This window comes from Stegodyphus dumicola, chromosome 5, assembly GCF_044657685.1.
Source record: "Stegodyphus dumicola isolate Sdum_Otavi_A_Nest chromosome 5, ASM4465768v1".
Lineage (NCBI taxonomy): Eukaryota > Metazoa > Arthropoda > Arachnida > Araneae > Eresidae > Stegodyphus > Stegodyphus dumicola.
Window position 1 is genome coordinate 51111146 of NC_140772.1, and position 22076 is coordinate 51133221.

At 34.5% G+C, this 22076-nt stretch overlaps 1 protein-coding gene across 6 annotated transcripts in view; it reads right to left on the reverse strand.

Moving 5' to 3' along the window:
* LOC118180955 (uncharacterized) overlaps nt 1-22076 on the reverse strand; it is a 196124-nt gene that overhangs the window by 8102 nt on the left and 165946 nt on the right. For 5 of the 6 annotated variants that reach the window (XM_085816646.1, XM_085816644.1, XM_035350038.2 and 2 more), the window contains exons 14-18: nt 19018-19062; nt 13967-14080; nt 5894-6022; nt 4566-4673; nt 4343-4438 (exon numbers count right to left, since the gene is read on the reverse strand). In XM_085816646.1, coding sequence (XP_085672772.1) covers nt 4343-4438; nt 4566-4673; nt 5894-6022; nt 13967-14080; nt 19018-19062 — 492 coding nt within the window. The remainder of the gene's footprint in view (nt 1-4342; nt 4439-4565; nt 4674-5893; nt 6023-13966; nt 14081-19017; nt 19063-22076) is intronic. The other variant, XM_035350039.2, reaches the window with a different exon arrangement.

The window sequence follows — 22076 nt, forward strand, 5'->3', positions numbered from 1 at the left end:
CGCGTCATACAGTATTACTGAAGGTTTACAGAGGCAATTAAAAAAAAAAAAAAAGAGTACAACAACACAAGACAAAGTTACAAATTCACAGATGAAACCTAAGAAATAAGTATACAAAACGAGGAAAATATCATTTTATCTTAAACAAACATACGGAGAGAGGAAGGAGGAAACGTAATGTTTAACTGAGAAATGAATTCTCTCCTTCTTTCCATAAGCTTTGAACAGTAGAACAACAAATGCTCGACATTTTGCACTTCCCCGAACTACAGGAACACAAGTCTGTATTAGATAGCTCAAATCTCTTCAGATGTGAGTTAAAATTTTCGCGTGCCCAGTTAGAAATTTAGTTGTTTCAAAATTGCAGAAAAAGTATTTATTATTCAGTCGAAGAGAAATTAAAGGAAAAAATAATTCAGTCAGAGAGGCAGTAGAAGTTGTGTGTAATTCATTCCATTTGAGAATTGTTTCATGCCAACTTTGTTTCTTGAATAATGACTTAGTGTCATTAGGGTGTTAACTTGAAGGTATATAGCTTGTTTTGCCAACTAGTCAACATTTTTTTTTTTCATTCAAACATTAGTATCTATTTCTAAATCTTGCTTATTGCTGAAATAAAATGTAATGAGATCAAGAGAATTATATGTTGAAATTGGGATTCTGTGTCTTAAAAAGAAATAACAAACCTCATCTTCTTTAGGGCTCCGATGCGCTTTGGCTAGAATTAAGATTTGTGTAAAAAATGATAAGTACTGGATCCCGGCTGTGATGGAGTTCGGTCCAATTTAAATCTGTATTACCCCATATGTTAACCGAATCTCGAACTCCTCTTATTCTTGAGCGCACAACGATTACCCCTAATAGCAGATGTATTCTAAACGCACATTCAGTATATCTTCCTATCTATGCCTGGTCATGTAACAGCAGTTATGTCCGACTGCAAATAATTTGTAACATGGGCCAGAGAGTTCAAACTGTTTTTACTGGTATAGGAGTCAAACATTCGGACACCAAGTCTGAATTTAAATGTAACCATGTTTTAAACTAATTGTCATTTTGGTCAAATGCATATATCAGATACGCTACTCAGAAATTATTACTGAAGCAGACTTTCGTGATTATTCTATTAGCCATTTAAAACAATTTCAATCTTCGCAAACAGCATGAGCGTACAACCTCATTAAAAGTAAGTATTTCATCCTGATGATATCGTGCAATCGCAAAGTGTGTTGTGTTATGTAATGTTAGTATAACTATATGATGCTATAGAATTCATTACATATGAATAGAGTTCTGCGCTGAGGCTCCATCTATTGATATGCATAGTCTTTAAGAACAACGCTCACATTCACACTGCAAATTTTGGCAGGAATGGTACTGCTGGATTCGGTTGTAGTAGTAGTCGCTAAGAATTAAAAGTTAAAAAAATTAGACAAAAATTCTATCCTGTAAAGGTACACATTTACTCTGATTATGCAAAGCATATCGTTACGACGAATTGTCATCCATCTAGAAACGGTAAGAGAAAAATAAATAAAATTCATGCTCATAAAATACATCTAAGTTGGTTCTAGCAGATCGATTTGACTCTACCGAGGATGAAAGACTAAGCTTGGAACAGATAACACCTTTTGTATATGTTATTCATATGTGGTGGAAACGACACCTAGGCAACAGCAGTGCAATTTGCCAGACTGCAGTAAAGGGTAATTGTCCTGTACTTAAGTACACCAATCTTCATATGCATATCATTACAATCTATACTCATTCATTGTCTAGCTTTTCGACAATAACTGGCTTATACTGAAGAAATCCTCTTGTTAGTAAACTAAGGTTTCTTACGATAGGCCTATACTGAGCTGTATTCCTGCTTATTTTTACAAATATCACAAAGAGCAAAGATAAGACTGACGAATTAATTAGGCAGGCAGTCAATTCCATCAATATCTTGGAGTCTACATACCTGTTACATCAAGCATATTATTGCCAGACAGAACAATGACATGAGCGCTATTTATGATAAAATATGTGCGCTGTTGTATAGAATCGATAAGAAATCAGTTTTACCAACTTCTCTGAAAATAAATACCGAGCTGGTGAGCAGAATCTTTGTTTTTAAACAGGCCCATGGTAATTTCGTATTATTTTAATCGTTTCAAGCCAAGGAAAACTAATCAATCTGAATGCGGAGGAGAAATTTTTGAAGATCATTTATTTTTCAATGTTTTAATGCGGCATATTTTTATCTACAAGCCTATAACACAAATATTACTTCAAATAACTATGCTACATAGTGCAATATTGAGAGTTCCATTAAGATTATATTCATAAGTATGCAACAAACTCCCCTTCATGGATGAAAGATATTATTGTTAGATCGTCCTATCATATGTGTACATTCTACTATTCTGTTAGGTTTTTATCGCCATTGTCGGAAACCATATATTAGATAGTAAAAAGGTCAAAGCAATTATTATGGTTCATGCTGGCTGCAGAAGTTACTGATTTCTTAACGTTCCGCAAGTCGAAACGAAATGTAATTATTTGACACCTGTACTTAACAAGTGTAGGTTTGATAATTCTTCAAAGTGAAACATTTTCAATTACATGAGGCATATTTTAAACAATAAACTAGTTCTCTTGTCCTGATTAGATACTGTCAATAAATTTAAAAAAAAAAAAAAAAAAAAAAAAAAAAAAAAAGGAATTATCCTTTGGGGAGGGGGAAATCCTTTGGGGAAGAAGAAAATAATTTTGGATATAGAGTATAAAAGTATAAATGGTGTAATTTAAAACTTTAAACTGTTCGACATATCCACCATGCGAATTAAGGCATGTGTCATATCTCGGCACTAATTGCAACATACCATTTCGTAGAATTCGGCTGCCTGCTACCTGAACCAGTTTTGGACGTTTAACTTGATTTCATCCTTACTTGCAAAGTGCTAGCCAGCAAGAAATTTCTTGAGATGAAAAAGCAATTGGCAGTCGGATGGAGCTATGTTCAGAGTATAAGGAGGGTGGCAGAATTATTTGCGCAGCGAAATGAATCAAGTGGTGTCGTCGTTACGCATGCGGTATGTGATCGCGCATTGTCATGCATGAACACAATACCAGAAGTCAGTAGTCCACGCCTTTTGTTCTGTATCGCGCGTCTAAATTCTTCAAGTCTCACGGTAAGCTGATTGTTGTTCCTCGTTCCATCCAGTCCACTAACAAAATTCCTTGATAGTCCCAAAACATGGTGCATGCGATTTTTCTTGAAGAAAGAGGGGGGGGGGGCTTTACTTTCTTGTATTCCGAGGAACCAGTACGCTGCCTTTCCAGTGACTGTCGTTTCAGTTTCAAGTGTCTTGCAACGAATCCATGTTTCATCACTTGGGACAATCCTTTTCAAAAAATCGTTTATTTCCATCACACAACGCTGAAAAACTCCAAGACTTCTATCGGGCGTTTTCGATTTTGAATATCTGTTAGTGTTTTCGGTACCCACAGCGGATACAGTTTTTTGTAATGCAAATTTTTATTCACAGTTTCGTGTAATAAAGCTGGCGAAATGTTTTGGAAATGTATTGATAAATCAGAAATCGTGAATCGCCTATTGGAACGAACTTTTTCGTTGATGCAGCGTATCATTTATTCGATGATCAACGATGGGCGTCCATTACTTCTCGTCGTGGACATTTTCCCTTCTTTCATTAAACATCCTAATCCACTTTCGTTCCATACCTTCACTTATCGCATTGTGTCTGTAAGTTTAATTTATATCACGATAAGTTTTGCAAGTTCGAATATTTCTAGCATTCAAAAACTTGATAACAACTCTTATTTCACAATTTTTGGGCTGATCGATTGTTTTAAACACGATTACCGACAATGACTTCAAATGTTAACGTAGAAAAACAAAAAAATGGCTAGGCTAATTCTTTTTTGAGTTGAAAGATTTAACTACGCATACACGACCTTCTTGCTGTCAGATGCGCGGGAGTTGTGCGCAAACGGTACTTGAACCGCAATTTTTGTGCGCAAACGGTAGTATCTGGATGAGCTTAGTACAAACAATAATTAGACAAAAATTAAATATTTTCTTGAAAATTATAATCACCTGATTTGAAGCCGGGATTCCACGGTTCTTTAAAAATAGCCCATCAAAAATTTGCGCAGATCATTGGCAGCACAAAATGTGTTAGAAAGTTAAACGATAATTCATGCGCTCGATATTGTTTGTGTGTGTATAGAAACTTGAATGCTCTTTATTAGTAGCTTTCAGTTTGAATTTTCATTTTTTAAGCTTTCAAGTAAAAAATACCATTCATCATGTAAAAGGCGTAATTTTTTTTACCTTAATAGCCATAACATCCTGGGCTGGGAAATCGTATCGATTTTTATGTTTGCTGGGCACTATTTCGGTAACATAATGTTTCACATATGGTTGGGCCTAAAAAGAGAGATTTTGAATGTTAAAAATGTGACTTAAAATGAAGACTGCGTTTCCGTTTTAGTATGTTGTATACTGTTAAAAGAATTTTCATGCATATCTGAAAAAAGAATTAAAACAAACTTACTGATTGAGATGTTAAAAGATTTTCTAGATTTTCTTTTTTATGATTTTCGGTTTTTCTTGGAGCTCCATGTCCGGGTCGGCCCCAGAAGGAATCCCACGTACTGATATGCTACAACAATAAAAATGATAGTACCAAGATATGAAAGTAAATTAATGTTATTTCTATACATTAATGGTAAACAGTGAAATTAAAAGGGGATTGTAATATTTGAGTATCAATAGTATAGACGTTAATTAATATCTAATATTCTCATATGAATCAGAATAACAATAACAAATTCATCAAGAAAACTCAATGGAGAGATGTAGAAATATATGAAAAAAATATTATTCAAGTGATAGTGCTAAAATAACATATGTTTTTCATTATCTACAACAATCTTTAACTCCCAGTTAAAATAACTAAGAATTACTAAGAATTGTATAGTTTTCGAGTGCTTTGTCTCAATAAATATCAAACTCTTTCCTCTATGTACAGTTGTGTAAAATAATTCTGAGGAGTATTAATTTAGCCCCTCTTCAGTTGCAAGTCTAATGCTTAAAACAGAATGCTAAAGAAATGTCTCTTTTATTTCAAACAAAATATAGGTATTAAGCGAATATTGTTTTAAATTTCATTAATCTTATGCAAATATTTTTCGTCTCGTCCATTGATTTTTCAAATTTTCAAGTAAATTCTTCATTTCTGCTGTATAGTGAAAGATGCCTGTGATTACTAAAATTTTAATTTTTGTCCAGCAACGCTATGAAAGGACTTAAAGGTAATATTATCCAAGAAATTGGAGATAACGATGTAAATGGTCAACTGGAAGACGATGAAATTCGCTGGAACTTGCTTGTAGCAGATGAAGACCTTCGAAAGCTGCTAGGAAATTCTGAAAAATTCAGATGAGTCGGATAGCGATATTAACTAAAGAAAAATTAAATAAAAAGTATTTTAAATTTAACCAAAACTTGAAAACTTTGCTAAAATTTTTCAGCTTATACAGGGAATGCGATAAGTTTTGTTCTTCAAAATCTCTTCAGGTTGTTGCCTTTAGGTTCATCTGACGATCAGCTTTGTACGTTAATGACAAGTATTCCCATGAATCTACCGTTTCTTACTTTCAGCATAACGTTATGTAAATAATACGAGCTATTCTACATTTTATTATGCTTTGTATCAAATAATTTTTTAGCCTAATTGTATATTAATGTATATTTTCTAAGTCCATGTAACTTCATAAATTTACTAAGGCATCACCTTTTAATAAGTTATACAGAAACTGTATTTTATTCGAATATCTACAATGATAATGTTATAAATTTTAAATAATGTTAATGACTTACTTTCTCTGATTGGGCTCTCTCAAGTTGTTTTTGTTTCTGCCTCATCTCCTGTCTCTGGGCTGCCTGCTGTGCCAGTTCGTTGTGGTATACCAGACTTTCTTGAGATTTTGCCCTTCTTATATCTAGTCGCTGTTTTGTTTCATAAAACAAAAATTCTTTTGTTATGCTTATTGTTTTCAAACTACGAAAAATAAGTAATAACAATATCTAAGAGATACCAGACTGAGGAATAAGAATAATAGAGTAGAAACTCGAAATATGAAACGTTCTTCTGTTGAAAGACGTACGAGTTTGAACTCAAGGATTGCCCTCGCAGAATATTTTATAATAAGTATAGTAAACTCGGCGTTAGGCGTCACACAAATGGTTATTTCGTATTCCAGTACATAATACAGTAAAAGCACATTATATCTCGCCTACAAATATGTCGCGGGCACTATAATATATCCCAATATTTTTCTGACATTATTTCGTGGTATCGATTTTTATAGCGGAGTCTAATTTAATTTCCATTTTCTTTCATTTAAACTATGAATACCTATATACAAAGTGGATACAACTAGAATAACTCTACTCAAGCGTATGCAGAACCTGTTCTGTATGACATATTTCGTTGAAACTTGGTATACACATCATGGACCACGGGAAAAAGAAAACTCCATTTAAAAATAATTGTTCAAATTTCGACTACTAAGTTTCGCTTTTCATACAATATAAAAAGGGCATTTTGTACTTTTTAAAATGAGCTCCCTAGGCCAGTAGTAAATGCCAGAAAATCATTCTTTAGAGGGGGAAAAAAAAAAAAAAATCATGCTTTATTAAATAACTTGTTTTAACAGAACTGAAACAATAGTTTAACAGTACTGTGAGAATATCAACATTTGAAAGACTTGCAAAAAGAGCCTATGTCGAATAAAAAAGTGATTGATTACTAAATTAAAAAAGATCAGACAGTTGAGTGAACTGACAGGAAACGGACGAAGACAGATTTCAAATAAAACTACTGAACAAGTCACTGCTGCCGTCAGTGCAGGATTTACGTACAAGCCGCACAAGCTGTAGCTTAGGGCCCCTCCCCCCACTTTCTTGGAGACACTTCCAAAATTTGTAGCATATTCCATATAAAAAAATCGGCTCATATCCCTCATTAAGGGATCTCATCTCCATATCTCAAATAGTTTAGGATCTCGTCTAATCTAAATCCGGTCCTGGTTGCAGTGGTTGATAGAGCGTCCTTTTCTACAACGAGTGTTCGATCGGTGTCATATGATTTGCCTAGCCCTTGGTTTAAGCTATGAAATATTCTGCATCCATTTCAAAACAGTATCCATACACGATTTATAATATAGAGCAAAAAATACACCTCAAGACCCTTATCAGCGCACTGATTTTACGTTTTTTTTTTTTTTTTTGGCGAGGATAGTCTTAGATAATTCATGGCCCTGGAACATTTTATGGTTAGAAGAGGCGTATATTGCCTTACACGGAGCTATGAATACTCAGAAATGTCGCATATGAAGTACTGCAAGTCCCAATGTTATGCAAAATCAGCCTCAGCATTCTGAATATATGCCTGTATGGTGTGGCTTTACTCTTGCCTTTTTAGTCCATTTTCTTTGAAGAGAGACTCCTCGAAGCTCTAAGAAGTGTATCGTCGTGAGTACCCGTTATTGCGAAATTCTTCAGTAGGAGCCATCCTGTCTTATATTCCTGTCTTCATGCAAGTTGGTACAGCGGACCATATTAACCGATAAGTGAAGAAACTGCTTTGTGCTCACTTTGGAGATGATGGGGTATTTTCCAGAAGTTTCTCGAATGCTTGGTCTTCTCATTCCTCGGACATGAATTCGTGTGACTTATGGTTGCGGAAATTGCTTTTAAAAGAAGAAACACACGAGCTCTGCTTGAATTGAAAACAATCATAACACGCTGCGTTGCTGCAACTCCTCAAGAAACCCTTAGAGCTACTACTGGACATGCTATAGCACACTTTGAACATTTGATTGACGCAAATTAAATATATGCCGTGATTAAATAAAGTTTTATGTTTCCAGTTTAATTCTTGTTCTTTATGCGCTACCTTTCACCTAGTTATCAAAGCTTGAACTCTTATTTTTTAATTGTAGTTTTCTTTTTTGAATGGTCCATGCAATGTATGTACCAAGTTTGAACGAAGTATATCACCCAGAATGAACACTGCATTGGTTTGGGTACGGTAAATTTAATTATAACTACTCTGTATCCAGTTTCGATTAAGCAATGACGTTGAAGAAACGGACGTAGCAATTCTAGCAGACTGAATTCTAACACTTTTTGCACTCTGTTGCAAAAGTAGATTAAATTTTATTTAGATATAATATGCTGTATATTGCGATATGGAAATAGTAAATTCGTATTTATCTAATTAAGCAAATACTGTACTATGCTAACACTGTGCAAAACTGTATGACAACGATATGCAAACCTAGGTAAGCACTACTGTATTGCATTTCGAATTGATTCGGCATAAAGTGGTTAAATTCTAATACGGGTGTCAGTAATGGCTTCTGACATCTGCAGTACAGCGAAGTTTTTACAATATATGTCATTAGAAATATCTTATTGCTAACATTAAATGTCTTATTATATTACTGAGAGTATAATGTAGTTAATTATATCTTATTCCAAATTTCAGCTACACATACACAACAGTACCAGCCAGTTTAGTTAAGGGTTACTAATTTAATTATTTATTACTAATTTTTTAATTCTGTCAATTAAATTCTGTCTGTTATTTTATTGAATTTAATAGCCGTAATCTCCTTTTAGCAATCAGGTTTTACTTGAAAGAGACAGGTGTGTTAAGTAAAATGGAGTATTATACAAAATTAAAAATACAAGTAATTAATTTATCGAGCTAAAATTTATAGATAGTATGCATAAAGATTTGTACTATTCTGGTGAACTTGAAATTTTTGATCTAATTAACGGAGGAATTATTGGCATTTAAATATAATTTTGTGACAAATGGCTAAGATTAAAAGGCAACTTTCCAATGCAGTTTTTAGCGTTCGTTGCTAAAGACTTGACAGCTGTATTATAGTTTCGCCTTCCACATCCGCTGACCAAGAGTGAGAAATTTTGGAATGGGAAAGGAGTTACATTATGCTTAGCTATGTGGGGCATTAAAACCGAAAGGGCTAACATTTAGGTGAGAAATATGATCTTTTTTGTATTAGTTTGTTCTTGGGGCGGGTACTGGAAAATCTGACCTCTTTTGTGGTGTTGGATGGGGTGTGATAGGCTTATTCCTTTAAAATACAAATTTAGGCTAGTCCACTGATAACCATCCAAAATTAGTTGCGCCAGAAAATGTTAACTAAAGCAGTCTAATGAATAAGCTCATTCAAGAGAGAGAGATGATTTTGCAACTGAGAGACTTCAGACCACTTGAGACTTTTCCGACTTCAGAGGCGCGTTCTTGAGTAGAGGCGGTCTTGAGCGTATTTTTCAAGAGACTCTAATTTTTCTTTAATAACTGCCACAGCTGTTAATGAACACTCAGATTATAATGGTCAGTTATGCCTTAAATATCTACTTTAAGGTAGACGCCAGGTATGCCCAAGCTATTTTATCGCCAACCGGAGAAGATAACCTTATTAACTAACAGTGGCTTTGCCGCTGCTAAATCTACTGCGATCTCATGTGCAGGTCGGATAACTCTGATTCCAACTTGTCTGCCACCCAGGAGTGATCGCCGGGGTCCTGCAGGCACGGATTTTCTCAGTATTCGCCGGGGAATATTCACGCAAACATGCTCGGTTTTTTTTTTTCGCTGTGGGGATTTAAACACCACACACCATCTTTAAGCTAAGTGTTGCTTTCATTTTTTTTCCCACTTCTGCCAAGCCATTAATTTATGATAATGAAATCCTGCATATAAATCTGTAACTGTTAGAGATAATTCTATTCTACTAGCCATTAATCGATAATAATGTCCTACGCTTAAGTCTGCAATTGTTAAAGAAAAAGTGTCTAGAACCGGTTGACTGAAGTGTAAAAGAAAAAAAAATATTTATATGAATATTGAAGTTTAATTATGTGATTGAAAAAAAATGTTGATCTTTTTCATGTAATACTACTGCAGTTTTTTTTTTAATAAAAATTTATCTCTGCCATGATTTACTTTAAAGCAATCATAAAATAAATAATTTAGTCATTATTAGATAAAATATGTGCTATACCATCCTTATTAATGAGTAGATTTGATTTATTTTAATCACCACCAAACACTCTTGATAATCAGAGTTGTAGAAACTTCCAGGTTTTATTATTTTCACAACACAACGCAAAAACATTAATTTTACTAGCTTTAATGATCACAACACATTAAAGTGTTTTAGTTTGGATTTGTCAAAAACCAAAATGTTTACAAAATTAATCATTAAATATAGAATCAAATCCGCTTGTAATCGAACTCAAATCCGCTTAGAATCGAAATTAAAGTACATCCAGAAAGAATTGAGCCCACAACTACGAAACTTAGCAGTAGTATAGTATTAGACTATATAAACAAATGATCAAATTGGAACGAAGAAACCGTTTTTATTTTAAGAGTAGCAGTACAAAAAATGAGTAAAAAAAAAAAGGGGGGGGGGAAAGACTAGCAGTGCAAAATCAGTAGGTAGTAAAGTCAAACTTTGCAGGTATAAAAGTTGATACTCGTTTGGGTATATGGAGTGTATTAAGTTGCCAATGTCCCTCTGCGGTAGAATGGGCCACAAATTGAGCAATTTGTCAGCGAGTCGGGACGTAGCTCTACACGGCTGAATTTGTCTGCCCAGAATGCCCCAAACATGTTCGATAGGCGACAGATCTGGAGACCTAGTAGGCTAGTAGAGACATTATCACGTCGAATACATTGTTGGAAAAGTCGTGCTGTATGTGGCCGAACGTTGTCCTGGAAAACAGAACCTGGACACGATCGGCTGCAAAATGTCGTCAATGTACCTTCAGACAGTCAGAATACCTCGCAGCACGACTAATGGTGAACGGCTGTCCCAGCTGATCGCTTCCCAGACTTTCTTTCTTTTCGCCATCGACGGAACAGCTGGCCCACGCATATTCACAAAGCCTACAGACTATTTCTCTACGGGCTGCTCTCATTGGAGAAAACATCTGCTTGGCGGTTATATTTGGAATAGCGAGTTATCGCCCTGTAGGCGTGGTAATTAACGCAAAACAAACGTTATTTCATTCGATATTTTTTTAGTTTATGAACGAAAGCTTAGAGGAATTGTATGGAATATATTTTAACTAACCTACTGATCTTATTAATAGTTTATTTGTATTTTAATTTAAACTTTTAAAAGTACGTAATTGTTTTACAAGAAAAAGGTGTTTACATGGAGATAGCATATGCACTTTTTCGTCATTTCTGTTGTGTAAATTTCCATAGCGCATTAATTTATACAAATAAAGGAATATTAAAAAATTAACCAAAGGAAAACATTCAGTAAACATTTAAGGGCGTCGGATACCTATTCTTTTTACCTAAATTATGAGTAAGTATAACTAAAATTATATTTTATTCCATTATGCGCTATTTCTATTGAAATGCTTTTCGGGATCTTGGATAGTAATCTTGCTACTGGTACCTACTACAAAGAATACAAACCAGTAAATAAAAATAAGAAAAATTAAAATTAACAAAAATAGAAAAATTAAAGGCGTTTAATTTTTAACACCACACCCGAAGGCGAAAAGACAAAGTCATTCAATAAAGTTAAAATAAAAGTAAATTCGTGCAAAGAAGAGTTTATGAAAACTACGTGCGGGAATAGACCCGGCAATCTAGAAGCCTGATATTTCTTCCCGCGCTCGTTACCGCTGAGCTGCGGTTTCTCCAATGGATTATGCCCACTTTTTGGTACACGACACTCAAATACAAATTGTAAAGGCGATGAACCAAAAGTCGCCAGCCAAGCACTAGATTCTGTAACCCTACGTTTTCTGTTTTAACCAATCGGAGCAAACAGCAGCAGAAACGGTCTGTAGGCTTTGTGAATAAGCCTGGCCCACTGGGTTAGGTGCTTTTCGGCCTGTTGGATCCCGTCGATGGAAATAAAAATAAATACATGAATAAACATATATAAAGAGGTTAGTACTGTGTCCTACGGGGATTGGCCACGGAACGAGGAACATTGAAATAAGAACCAGAACATGGAAAGAAGGTGCATGGTGGGGACTGCTGAGACTAACCGGAACACTTTTCACTATTATCGTACATGTTAGGCATACAGTTATATTAAGGATGTGCTATAATAATCAGGTACAGATGTAAAGATGAGCAAATACATTACAAATTGTGGAATACATTAAATGAGTTCTGGAATAATCATAATATTAAATATAAAAACAGCAAAAACAAAAAACAAAACAACAACAAGAAAAGGAAAAAAAAAAAAAAAAACTCAAGATATTAATTAAATTAATATATCTACAGAGCGGGCTGCTGACGGCACGGTGTCCAAGGAAAGAAGTCACTCCAGGTTGTCAGCATTGCTTTTAGCAATGGTAGTGCAGTCTCTAATGCGGCTGAGCGCATATTTAGTCTTAATTGTGTTCTTGACGCATGCCGGCATGTTGATTGCAGTTGGTCTTTTTAAATGTGAATTCCCTGTGTGCGAGCAGTCAAACAGATAGTGATCTGGGTCACCAGTACTGCCACAAATACATTGGACACTGTCTCTTAGGCGAAATCTGTGAAGATAGGACATATATGGGCCATGCCCTGTAAGATACTGTGTGAGGTGCGAAGAGCTGCTATTTAAATTGTGGTTAACTTTTGGTTGGAAATCATACAGTCTTCTGTCTCTGGTGCTTGTCTCCCAGTAGTTTTGCCGCTTTCCAGACTGGCACATCCTGTATTCTGCCCGCGTGTGATTGATAATAAATCGTACATTGCATCGCTCACCTCTCTATTTCTAGACACGTATGCCGCAGTCATCAGCATTTAGAGAAAAGCGCGAATCATCGCTGAAGATCTCATTTTTCCAATCGGACACTCTCCCTCTTGAGCGACAGTGACACCGTGCAAGACGACACTTTTTATGTTGAAGTGTCAGTTGCACGATATCTGAGCCCATCGTTACCTACTTTTGCGAACTGTGCCCCTGGATATCCCGTGATCCCTGCGAGTAGGCAATGGCGGTAATGACAGCGTAATTGTTAGTGCGGACGTGGCAGCTCTTCTAATTACAGGATTAGTTCGCGCAACTAGTGGCTCGGGACCTCCCTGAGCGACTACGGCGGCTGGCTGTACGTTCGCTGAGCCACTTGTTCCAGTAACGAATAACGACCACATTGTTTCTACCAATATGCAGACCGATCCGCCTGTTCGACCAACTGGCCTCTTTTAGCCTTATGATGCGACACTTATCAAAGTCTAACAACTGTTTGTAACTCCGTAGAGTACGTTTTAAAGGCATCTTTCGTTACAATGCCGTGTATCCAAGCCGTTAGCGCGGATGTAAATGCTCCTCACTCGCCTCACCTGTCCTTTAACTTTCTACCAGCAGCACATTTCAGACTCGCGTTGTATCGCTCCACAGTGCTGATTAGCCCTGCAAGTTTAATCATTCGTACAGCTCGGCAAACCACATTTGCATTCAGCGTTTCGTAATTATGGCTCAATTTTTTCTGGGTGCATATGTTTTTTTTTTTTTTTTTTTTTTTTTTTTTTTTTTTTTTGCAACAGAGTGCACTTACATTTAAAAAACTATAACAGAAAAATGTAACATTCAAAACCTATGTTCAATATATCGTAGAATTCACGGTGAACTGCCATTTTCAAGTTCAGCGAATTTAATCAGTCACTGGTGGGTCACGTGAGCGAGGAATAAAGTGATATTGAAAAATGACTGCTACATTACGAATTGTTGCGGTTCTTGTCGACTATAAAAGATGACAGGGAAACGAAAACAATGCTTTCCTTTTTTACAGTGAAGAAATGGGGAAGTAAGAGTGATTAGTTTGTTAACTGACAATTCAGGGTTTTACTGGGGCGATATTGTGAATGACTTAATAGCTCACCTCTTTGGTGACATCTGACAGAAGTCGGGGATTTGGGAGGAGTTCTCCAGTGACGGGATCCTTTCGCGGTCGGCCTCCGACTCCTTTGCGAATAATACTGGCCAGTTCTGTGCCCTAAATATAAAATATATAATTCTAAATTTCAAATATAAATAAAAGATTATATCTCAACAAGCATTCTCAAAGTACTTGAAATAATTACTGGATTTTTTTTTTTTTTTTTTTTTTGTCTAGAAATGGGTCGTTACAAATTCACAGGTATCAGTTCTTTGATCCATAAGAAGTTGAGTAATAGTGAAAGCTTTATTTTATACAACTAGCTGCTGGAAAGTTTTCTAGAAGTTTTTTTTAACAAATTCAAAACATACAACTCGTAGCGTATGGGTTATGGGGGTTATTCCTTTCAAGTTTATTTCAGCTTATTTCAAGCTTATTTCAGCCAAATCTGACACGCTGTTTTACATGATAACCAGTTTATCTAACAGTATCATTTTATGCCTTATTTTACTGCAAAGCATATTATTTTAGAAAAAAAGATGTGGCTGGATTCATTTATTTACTATTAAGGTTAAGTAATTTAACAGCGATTACTTTATAAATTACGAAATTAACATTAATTAAAATGATTAGTAAATTAAATATATCAAGAAAATATTAATTTCAGAATTTACAATCGTACTCTTAGGAATAAGATATATTTCTGTACGCCACCAGCATCCCATTACACGTTTTTAAAGAATGTTTCACACTTCTGAAACTCATTCTGCAACGAATAGAATACTCATGAGCAAATCCAAAATTTTATTTAACTTTAAAAGCAATAATGCATATGGTTATCTTATTTTTCTTTTGAAAGCTTAGTTACTAAACACTTTTTAACATAACTGTCGCCAATTTCATAAATCCATCATTCACAGTAATTGTCACCACGAAGATGCCACGCAATGAAACTACGAGAAACGATTTGAGTTTTTTTTTTTAAACGTGATTTACCAATGAATTCTTTGTTTTTCTCTGAAATCAATACTCTGATCAGCAAGGCAGGGTTTTGAAGTACAAGATTATTTCTTCGGGGGATCCAAAGTGTTTGAAAAACCTGTCAATGAGTTTCACTGAGTAAAGCAATAGATACAACCTCCAAAACAGAATTTGCCAACCATTTTATCCTCATGAAACTTTTGTAATGATACTGATGTCTCCAGGAAAACTACATAAAAATAATTATATATCATTAGTAGTATATTTCGCTTTCTTTTTAAAGTTAATATGGCATGCATTTTTATTATACGAAGTTTCGGCCTGTCTATGCATACAGTCTTAAGACAGGACAGCTAACTTTATGAAATTTCAGTCTTATATCTCTCTATGCATATTGCAGTTTTAAATAAGTGTGTAAAATAGTAATTCTATGAGTATGTCAAATTGATTTTCAGCATTTGCATTCCTTTCCCCCTCATAGTTGAAATGTTTCCGAAATTAGGCTTCTATCACAATAATGGCAAATGGCCTGTATGGAACCGCATTTTCTCTTCTCTTCTGTAAAGTAATTTATCCTAAAGAGAAGATAAAAACAAGCATGTTGTTTAACATCTATCACACGCATGCGGATATAAAAAGGAAAAGGATTAAGAAAGGTGCAACCACACTCCACACGTGCAATAAGTAGAAAAGATAGAAAAGATACAAAAGCAGCATGCGAATTGCATAAAAACTGGAAGATAACACAGATTAAAAATAAAATGAATTTTTCAAATAAGAGAAAGGAAAGATTACATATTACTAAACTCATAATGCAGTAACAGTCAGTACTGAAGAAATCATGTTCTAGGCCATGTTGTCACATCCGCTGAATTGCTTCATTGGATGCATCAGAATTTTGCACTTGCTACATATTGGCGTACAATAACCAATACAAGATAAACATTTTTTTAGTTTTTTTTAGTTTCTTTATTACATAAGATAAATTTACACTACTACGACTTATTTCACATAAATGAAATTCTTTAGAGATTTAAAAACTTCATAAATATTACTTGGAAATATCTGTGCTTGTTTTGATTTCTTGAAATAAAAATATAAAGTAAATTATTTCTTGCTTCTGAAGCAAAATTTTAGTGTATAAAGTTTGAAATTCAAATCCAACGTCTTTAATGGTAGGGAAATGTAGTGGATCATGGAGAAAGCAGGTAAACGAAAGCAAATAATTTTTCACAGTTCTCTTGAAATCTAGCCAGAATGGTTAATATGTTCTTACATATTTTTTACATTTAATGCCTGTAAGAGTTTTATGCATAATATTTATTGGCATATTTTTCCTTTTCCACCCTAATTTAACTATTTGAAAATGAGGAGGGGAAAATTAAGCAATGTGTACTATTTCTGAAAATACGCCTTAAATGAAGAACACAGCATACATAAATAGAATTCTGTATTCTTCATTTCAAAGAGGTAATCATATTAATTTCAATAATAATCTTTTAATTTTCCTTATGTACTTTTCCAAAGTATGCAGATTTTTTATGTTAGTAACATAAATCAGAAGTTTCTAAACTGTATGCAGAAAACGACATGCCAGAGGGAAAAATACGCGTATATAACAGTATAAAACAGAAATATGTTAATTACACTCATGTCCATAAATTAAGGATGATTCGGAGTCACGCGGAAATCGAAGTCTAAAATAAATATATCACCTGTAAAATCACTACACACATCTTCAAGAATCATATACAAATTTCAGGAAATAACCAGATGACACCGATGGTACGTCACAATGACGAGAGTGTAAGAGAGTGATATATAAGGAATACAGGCAAAAAAGCAAAATTGTTCGCAGGCGCTTTATAAGCATTTCAATGCAATAACCGAATAGTTATGACACAAAGGACGCATTTGGATGATTTTTTACGTGGTAGAATTATCGGCCGTCTGGAATGTGGGCGTACCCAACTGGAAGTATCAGACAAACTTGGAACTGCCCAGAGTGTCATCTCCAGGCTTTGGCAACGATTCCAAGATGATGGTAATGTGAGTAGACGTTACAGCACAGGTCACCCCAGAGTTACAACGCGAATGAGAACCGGTATTTGGCAGTTACTGCCAAAAGAAACAGGCGGAGCACAGCCTCAGACCTGTCTCGTCAGCTCTCTTCAGCCACTGGTACGACAATTTCAAGGCAGACCGTATACAGACGCTTAGGGCAGATTGGTCTATATGCTCGTAGACCTGTCAGATGCATTCCACTTACTGCAACTCACTGTCGCCTGCGTTTAGCCTGGAGAAAGAGCATGCATTGTGGACACCGCAACAGTGGGCTTGTGTGATGTTTTCCGACGAGTCCAGGTTTAGCTTGCAGTCTGATTCTCGCCGGACTTTCACATGGAGAGCTCCAGGTACCCGTTACCACCAAGAAAACATCATAGAACGACACCGTTACGGTAGTGCAGGAGTGCACGTTTGGGGTGGAATTATTCTGGGTTCCAGAACTGACCTGCATGTTCAAATTGGAATCATGACAAGCCAAATCTATCGGGACGTCATTCTGGAACAACATGTACGTTTGTTTCGGGGCGCCATGGGCTCACAATTTGTGTTTATGGATGACAACGCCCATCCTCACCGTGCAAACATCGTAAGCGAATGCCTTCAATCAGAGGATATCACCCGTATGGACTGGCCAGCATTCTCACCGGACTTGAATCCAGTAGAGCACGTGTTTGACATGCTTGACCGACGAGTTGCAGCCCGTCAACCTCCTCCTACATGTCTACCGGAACTTCGGAGAGCATTGCTTTTTGAGTGGTGTAATATCCCCCAAGATCATATCGATAATTTGATACTCAGCATGCTTAGGCGTTTAGTTTATACAGTCTCAGCATGCAGACTGTATTGCATCGTCTGGGAGACATACAATGTATTAACAATCATACCAACCATATAATATTGGTTTTTTGTAAAGAGATTTTTTTTTTGTAATTTGCTCCAGGGAGAAAAAAATCGCTATTTTTTTTAATAATATCAAACATATAGCATCATTTTTTGCTCTTTACCTTTTGTTTAATAAATAAGCTTTACAAATAAGTCAAATTTGTTTTGCTTCTAACTCTTCCTTTGCCTGATTTTGCATTATCCTTAATTTATTGGACATGAATGTAAATATGGTATACTGATATGGCTAAATAAACCTTGAATAGCTGGTCATACACCATTACGCTCCAAATTATGAAACAAAGTAGTTTCTCAGACTACAACAATTATGTTTCCGTAACCTCATTTTAGTACAAATGTACAAAATTTAAATCTGTACATACGTCTTCTATACACATGTGTATTTAAATCCGCACTTATGTGACTTAAAACCACTTTCACCCGTTGAAAAGAAATAGAGAAAACATTAAGTGAACTTTTATTGAAGGGTACACTGATTTAAGGATTTTTTTTATTAATTTAAAAAATTGAACTATGTTAGATAAAAATTTTAAGATTTTAGTTTTCTGCAAATAGGAACATGGGACCCAAACGTTTTCATTCATGCTTTTTTTTTAATAAAATGTACTGGATTCGTAAGTTTTCGTGCACAGCTTTTAAGAAACATTTGTATATGGTCACCAAAACTGTAATTAATGATATCTCGAATAGTTTTGTCTATGTAAAAACGCTGTTTTCATATTAAAGTAGTTACAGAAAACAAATTTTTCATTGACATTCTTTGTCCCTTATATGGTCAGTGTAAAAAACTTTCGTATACGTTTACTAAAATGTGCTACGTGACCAGAATTGTAGTAATCTGAAGGTCTACCTTACTAGTCATATTTATTTCTGAAGCTAAGAGGTGTTAAGTGTCTGCGACGAATTGTTCAAGAGATATTCGGTCATGCAATCATTTTGTAATGCCGTGTATACTATTAGTATCATAATCGAATACTGAACAATAGAAAAAAAAGTATCTTAAACACTGATGGACTTTAAATAAAAAATGAAAGTAGCATTTGATGCACAGAAAAGAAAAATAGAAAGAAGAGAGGACGTGCGAAAAGGTGAACAGGAGTTACCGGTGCTCCTTTGGACATCCTTTGTGGGGGGCGAATGCGAACAATCTAAAACAATGAATTAGATGCATGAGAAGTAATTCGGATACATCTTTGTTACCAGATCTTTGCTTATAAAATAAGTATTTATCATTCTGCCAGACTGAGTAGTTTAACTATTGAAGATTAATTTTAATTATAAAATACAATAACAACTTAAACACTGCGTTCAATATCAAAAGTGATGAAAATTCAGAATAACATTTTTAATACATATGCAGGAAAAATTACTCCATATATGAAATGAAATCGATTTGTATTATAAAAATTACATTTATTGGAAATATGAAAAAGCAAAATATTTCCATTTCCAGAGGCGTTGTGAAAAGGCTGCGAAACACAATATTGCTTTATTTGTTTCGTTTCGTTTTTAAAAATAATTAGATAGCCCGCAAATGTTTGTCATGCTTAATTTTGCTAATTTTAAGCTTATTAATTCATATATATTGAAGTACATTTGCAAGAGCACGCAATTCACTTCCAATTCAAGTGAGACAAAGTAATGAAATTAATTTCTTTGGGTTCTAAAATAGCTTTCTAATTTTATAGTTTATACAAAATTTATATTATACAAAATTTATAATTTATAGTTTATACAAAATTTATATTATACAAAATTTATAATTTATAATTTATACAAAATTTATATTATACAAAATTTATAATTTATAGTTTATACAAAATTTATAATTTATAGTTTATACAAAATTTATATTATACAAAATTTATAATTTATAGTTTATACAAAATTTATATTTATAGTTTTTGCATTACTTAAATCAACGAAAATTACGACTTCATAAAGCTTGATTTTACGTAGCCTAGAGAGAAGAGTGAATCTGCCTGATAAGTGGAATTTTAAATATCAGGAACTTTGCTAGCTGGATTTCTATCGAATTCATATTTCTATCTGAACATCAGGCATTAAATAAAATTTATTTTTTCCGTCATATTAAATATAAAAAATTTTCCAACTTAGAACTTTTACGAAATATATTATAATAACATAAGATTAAGCACAGAAGAAGATATGCAAAATCTTCATCTTGAGCGTGAAAGGGATGCTTCAACTTAACAGCAACAAACTTTCTCTAGGCCGATTAAATTTATGATATAAATTTTCCTAAATTCTTAATTTTCAATGGCGGCTGCTTTTACAGTTCTCATCGTCGAAATCAGGGATGTCCAACCCGTTGCCTATGGGTCTCATATGACCTGCCCTGTAAAATTAGAGGCTCGTAGCGGAATTTACGAAATTTGTGAAATACAGAACAAAAACCTCCGAGTGCTTTTGCATCAACTCAAGTCTTCGAATCTTTTTTTTTTTTTTTTTCCCGAAAATGAAACCCACGAAGTTCATATAACATAATCACAGGCTTCCTAAACTGACGAAAACCTTCCACATCAATTTCGATGCGCAAACACAAGTAAAAGAAAAAGAAATATCGCACTGATTACGAAAAATACAGTATTATTCGATTACTTTATTAATTATTGTTTGTATAATTATTTATGCGTAATCATAAAGGTTTAACTATTCGGTTATTAATTCATGAATAATAATAAAAACTATGATAATAATAATATGCTCTATTTTTAAATTTTCATCTAAGAAAATTTTATACATATATGTAATTATTTAATATAAATTTAGAATTTAAGATGTAAGAATTAGTTTTTTTAATTATATATATATACATAATAGTAAGTAGAAACATTGCAGCGATGACCAAATAGGTCTTACGTCTCATATATTATTGTTAGAAGGTATGCGCCCTGAATTGTGATGATTTAAAACATTAGAGCTCTCATGGTTACAGTTACATTGAAAAGATTTCGAAATTTTCGAATGGCAATACGCATTTTTTTGGTCCGCAAACCGATCAGCTCATTGAAAAACCGTAAATGGTTTTGGAACGATACACGTATGAAGAAAATTGACGAAGTAAAACGTTTGTAAAGAAGAGAGCATTGTAAAGCGCCAATGACAACACAAGAGAGAACTTTTATTGGAACTCAACGTGCCCGCCATCGCAGACAATAACGCATTGTATGCTGGGGATTGTTGATAACAATGACGAACATACAAGTAATATCGTAGGAGAAATCTGTATAACTTCATGTTTTATGGCATCTTTGAATTCTGACATATCTTGTGTATTTGATGTGCATATATTACGGTGAAACACCGAAATTTGGAGAATGTCGACTTTCACCGGTGAATGTCAACATTCACCTAGTCGCTTGGTGTATGTCTAAAACATTTTCCAAATACTCTTACTTCTGACTTACACCGGTAAATGTCGACATTCACCATGTACTAATGGTGAATGTTGAACACATAACAATATTATATTTTCTTCTCCGTAATTCAGTCGCGAGAAAACGCACTTCAAACTTAAAATAAGAACTTAAGAACATAAGAACTTAAAACGCACAGTACATTCAAAATGAGAAAGGAAAATAATAGAAGCTTAAAACTTACTAAATTATGTGATTCAAATCTTATTTATTGCAACAATTTAAACTATTATGACACTTTGAATTGCACAAGAGGCCCTTGCTTTTACCACTGCATTTATTTGTGGAACACTTCCTTTTGCAATGACAGCGTATGACAGCGTGAAACTTTTGCAATGACACTCCTCTCTTTTCGACCTGCACCAGAGCATATCTGTGATTGTCGATGTACATCGGTGAGGGTCCGAATGTAGAAGAATGTAATGAAATATTCGATCTTTCACGGACGTATTTGGTGAATGTTGACATTCTCCGGTGAAAGTCGACATTCTCCAATTTCGGTCTTTCACGGTAACATATACCTCAGATTTTAGATAACCCTAGAATCAGAAATCCATCGGGGATCGGGGTATCGCGGTGGCCCACAAAACTAGAAAGTTATGGAAGATGACTCTATATTGAAAGACTGCACAAGTTGAAAACTTGTAATTCCAACAAAAGTTTTTTTTTTCTTTTTTCTCTCTTGTGTAATACAAAATGCTATCCGCCGAAATAAAATGCAT